The sequence below is a fragment of the Pelophylax lessonae genome (genome assembly GCF_965119305.1).
Source record: "Pelophylax lessonae genome assembly, chromosome: 13".
NCBI lineage: Eukaryota > Metazoa > Chordata > Amphibia > Anura > Ranidae > Pelophylax > Pelophylax lessonae.
In genome coordinates this window covers 158938822-158942666 of record NC_138780.1, presented here as the reverse complement: position 1 = coordinate 158942666, position 3845 = coordinate 158938822, and the positions used below count along the sequence as shown (strand labels likewise).

The 3845-nt window shown below is 37.7% G+C and overlaps 1 protein-coding gene across 1 annotated transcript; it reads right to left on the bottom strand.

The window, feature by feature from the left end:
• Positions 1–958: 958 nt before the first annotated feature.
• Positions 959–3257, bottom strand: RD3L (RD3 like). Its single transcript, XM_082275597.1, has 2 exons — positions 2948–3257; positions 959–1263 (listed from the first exon to the last, which is right to left on the bottom strand). Exons 1-2 carry the CDS (start codon positions 3244–3246, stop codon positions 972–974), a joined length of 591 nt encoding a protein of 196 aa, XP_082131723.1. The 5' UTR covers positions 3247–3257; the 3' UTR covers positions 959–971.
• Positions 3258–3845: the final 588 nt, after the last annotated feature.

Genomic DNA, 3845 nt, shown 5'->3' with positions numbered 1-3845 from the left:
AGTATCTATAGGGTCATACATCATGTATGTATATATGTCAGTCATTTAAAAATAGCTACAGGAACTGGCTAAAAATAGCATTGCTTTTAAGGTATGGTTTTGTACTTATAAAATATGCATAGGAATCACAATGCACATGGCATTCCCTTGTAAAAACGTCAGTTTGATTTTGTAAATATGTTTTTTTTTTGTGGTTGGAAGCAATTTGATGTTTTTTTTTTTTTTATTTCTTTCGTGCATCAGTGACCAAAATGCCCCCACCCACCCTCCTGATAATTTGCCATATACTTTCCTCAAATCATATGATCATTGCTTTCAGTAGGGCAATGTCTGGGGGCTATGCTTCACATCTTCACTGTGATTTTGCCATAATACTATTTATGTGCAGCTCTTTTCATCAGACTTTAGAATTTCACTGAAACCACATGTGCAGGCTAGAAACATTGGAAGGCAGTGGTCTAATCCTATTGCTGTATTATAGTATATGGGGGTGATGATGGAGAGAGGTGGCATTTTAGCCATGGATGGTTGAAAGTGCTCACTTTTTTTTCATTAGTAATGCAGGCCATACATGGGTCAAAGTCCAACAAATTTTCTTTCAAAAATAAGAAAATGTGTGCACTTTTTGTAATCCGATGGTGCATTTGATTTTGAAATTCGACCAAGCCTTCAAGTTCACCTCATGTTGCCACAGAAAGGAGACCTCGTAGCCAGGAATCTTTTCTTTTCAGGTCAAACCTCATGTGCGTTTCTTTTTTGATTTATTTTTCTCGCACGATTCTCCCCATCATTTAATTAGAAATTTGTATTTCCAACTTGCCCGATCATTCAAATTTGATGGCTGCACGAAAACCGCATGTTGCTGCAGCCAACTAATGGTGCGACATTCGAACGAAAGTTTTTTTGTTACGATTTTTGAAAGAAAATTCATTTAGGAATTCGTCACATGTATGGCTTAGGCTTTTCCTAATTCAACCAGAAGGATAGTAGTATGGCAAGTTCCAGATGCGGGTTGAGAAAGTTGGAAATAAACTCTGTGTATTTCTGTCAACATAGCTGGATACTGTTGGGATTTCATCTTTGTGTGAGTTTGTATCGCCAGACACTGCAAAGTTGACAGGGCAGTTTGAGTTCCACAAATCCATCAGCTTCACCTGTTGATTTTCTCTCTCTATGGAACTCAGGAAATCTTTCAGGACTTGTTTGAATATGTAGACAATCTCCCAAGGTAGTACATCATTTTCTGCCAGAACTTCTCTAAACCTGGAGGCAGACAAAAAGTCATTGTTACACTTTTTGCACTTTCAAGAGATAAATATTCAGATAGATGTTGACAAATTTATGTAGGCTTTGAAAGCTATTTAGCGATGGCACTAGTAGGAGCTTTTAAGGTTTAAATGAATAAATGTTAGGCAGCAGCTCTAGTTTCCTAAGGCTTTAATATAGGTAACATACACCTATCCTAATCCAGCTAATTTTAGGGAAATGACAAGCTGATCTGTGTGTTTCTTGTACATTTGAAACCGTTTCTGTGTAATAAGGCTAGAGATGGCCTGTTAATTGCTCGCTTGCGTGTGCGGTCTCGCGCTCTCTCTTGGTGTTGTGTTGGTTTGAGGTATAGAGGCAGCTATACTCATTCTATTCAATACCAGCTTGGTTGCATTGATCTCCTCCAATTTCTAAATTCAAGGGTAACTGTATAGGTAGAAATATGAAAGCTGCCACCGGTGACGTGTGTGTGTGTGTGTGTGTGTGTGTGTGTTTTTTTTTTTTTTTTTCCACCTGCAGGCACTGTGCAGTCATACTGGTACATCACTGACCTGAAACAGACATGCAGCTCCTGAAAGCGGTATTAAATCCAAAAGCAAAAAAATATTGCAGCTCGTCAATCATTCGATGTGGTGGCTGGATTGGGTCCCCCCTGTTTTTTTACCTGGTGATCTTGCCAGTAACACACCACCTGTATTGGAGTGCCCCACCTTTGGATTAAGGCGCACAGGGGGGCCCCTTTGGACAGTAGCATTGCTAGTCTGGGGGAAGGGGAGTGTTAGATGGACTAGCAGATGCATATACACTAGCAAAAGGAAGCTGAACTCCAGCGAATATTTTACAAGTGTTTTTTTTTTTTTTTTTTTTTTTTTCCCCCTTCTGGGATAAATGTTTTAAATAACTGATTATTGTAAACACCTCTGGCAGTGTTGAATGATTTGTCTCATCCATGTATCTTATCAGCAAGAGCTTTTTCGTTTGAAAAAGGACTTGCTGACCAGATCACCAGGAGAAACTAGAAAAGCTAAACGAATGCAACCTTCACATCTAAGAATTGATTACCTGCATTATGTTTGCTTTTGGGTTTAATACTGCTCGAGGACAGACGCCAGTTCCTAATACTTCAACATTGTCCTTTTTAGGTCCTGAAACCAATCCAAGTCATTAAAGCCATGTTGGCGTTCACTGTGTCTTTAATTCATCATTATGGATTCCCTTCAGTTTGCCAACCTAGAAAAGGCTGGTGTTTTACTATCTTCCCCTAGCTAGGCAGACTTGTTATAGTAAAATCGCCTATTCATTTAAAAACACTATAGGTTTTAAGGTTTGGCAGATAACCCACACTATTAATAGGTTTATGTGGTGTTTAGATCTGTGTATGTATATTTAGAAATTGCCTATAAAATGAATACTGTTAATATGCACACTTTATACATATCTTAAGGTTTCCATATAAACAAAACTATACCAAAAAGCAGAAATGCATGTGTTGCTTTGATAAATAAGCTACATTTATTTTTCCTGTTAACAAAAAATTCTAAGATGAAAGCTAAAATCTATTTTGTATACAATTATGTTTTTGTTTAGGTTGCTTTTAATGAGCTCATAAATCATAAAAATATATACAAGTCACCGCTCTACCATGGCAAAAAAGGTTTTTGTTCCAAGATCGATATACCTGCTTAGCACTGTCCCTGTGTGGCATGGCTGAATCTGAGAGCACAGAACTTCCAGTTGCTTTTGTTCTGTAACGGGGATGCTTGGCTTCAAGCTGTAATCGTTTCTCAGCCAGTTATAATCCACTCCTGTTTTCTGCACCTTCTGCTCGTTTTCTATCTCGTGTAGTAACCTTTCACGCTCTCCTAGGTGCCACTGCAGCTCCCTCAGCAAAGTCTTGGTTACAACTTCTGATCCAGGGTACTGAGTGGTCTTGTCAGAATCATTCTTAGACCATTTCATCCAACCGAAGAACGGCATCTTGTTGCTTTCCAAGCTAAAAAAATGATTGTACAAGTTATCGCTCAGATGTATTAAATATCCTTGTGGTAGCCATTTTTGAATGGTAAATATAACATTTTACTAAAAGCAGTGGGCAGTCAAATGTTTAGGTTTGTGCATTTTTAATAATAGATATGTCAGTCAACAAGTTTGTTAAAGGGTCTTAATTTGGTATGAAAAACATCTTCTAACTCCTTCTGTATCAATATTGTTTAAACAAAAAATAAATAAAATTGAGGGTGCAAACCCTTTACAATAGGCACAGGGACAGCAGGAAAATTGGGCAAGATCTTATGCAAATTGATGTTTTGCAGTAGCCAACATCCATCCACCTAACATGCAAGGTTCCTTTTGTTTCAGAAATGCATAGACAGTGTTCAGTTAATAAAGCAATATTTATAGCTTTGAATAAAGAATATATAGTACGATTAAAGCTTACCAGTTATTTGGTTCCTTTAACAGTTGGAAAAATATTTGTATGCACTTTTTCCCAAACAAGTTTTTATAAATCTTCAGTGGATTCCTGGGAAAACATAGTGCAGCAACATTAGTGTCCAGTGGATATCGCTCCAGTTAAA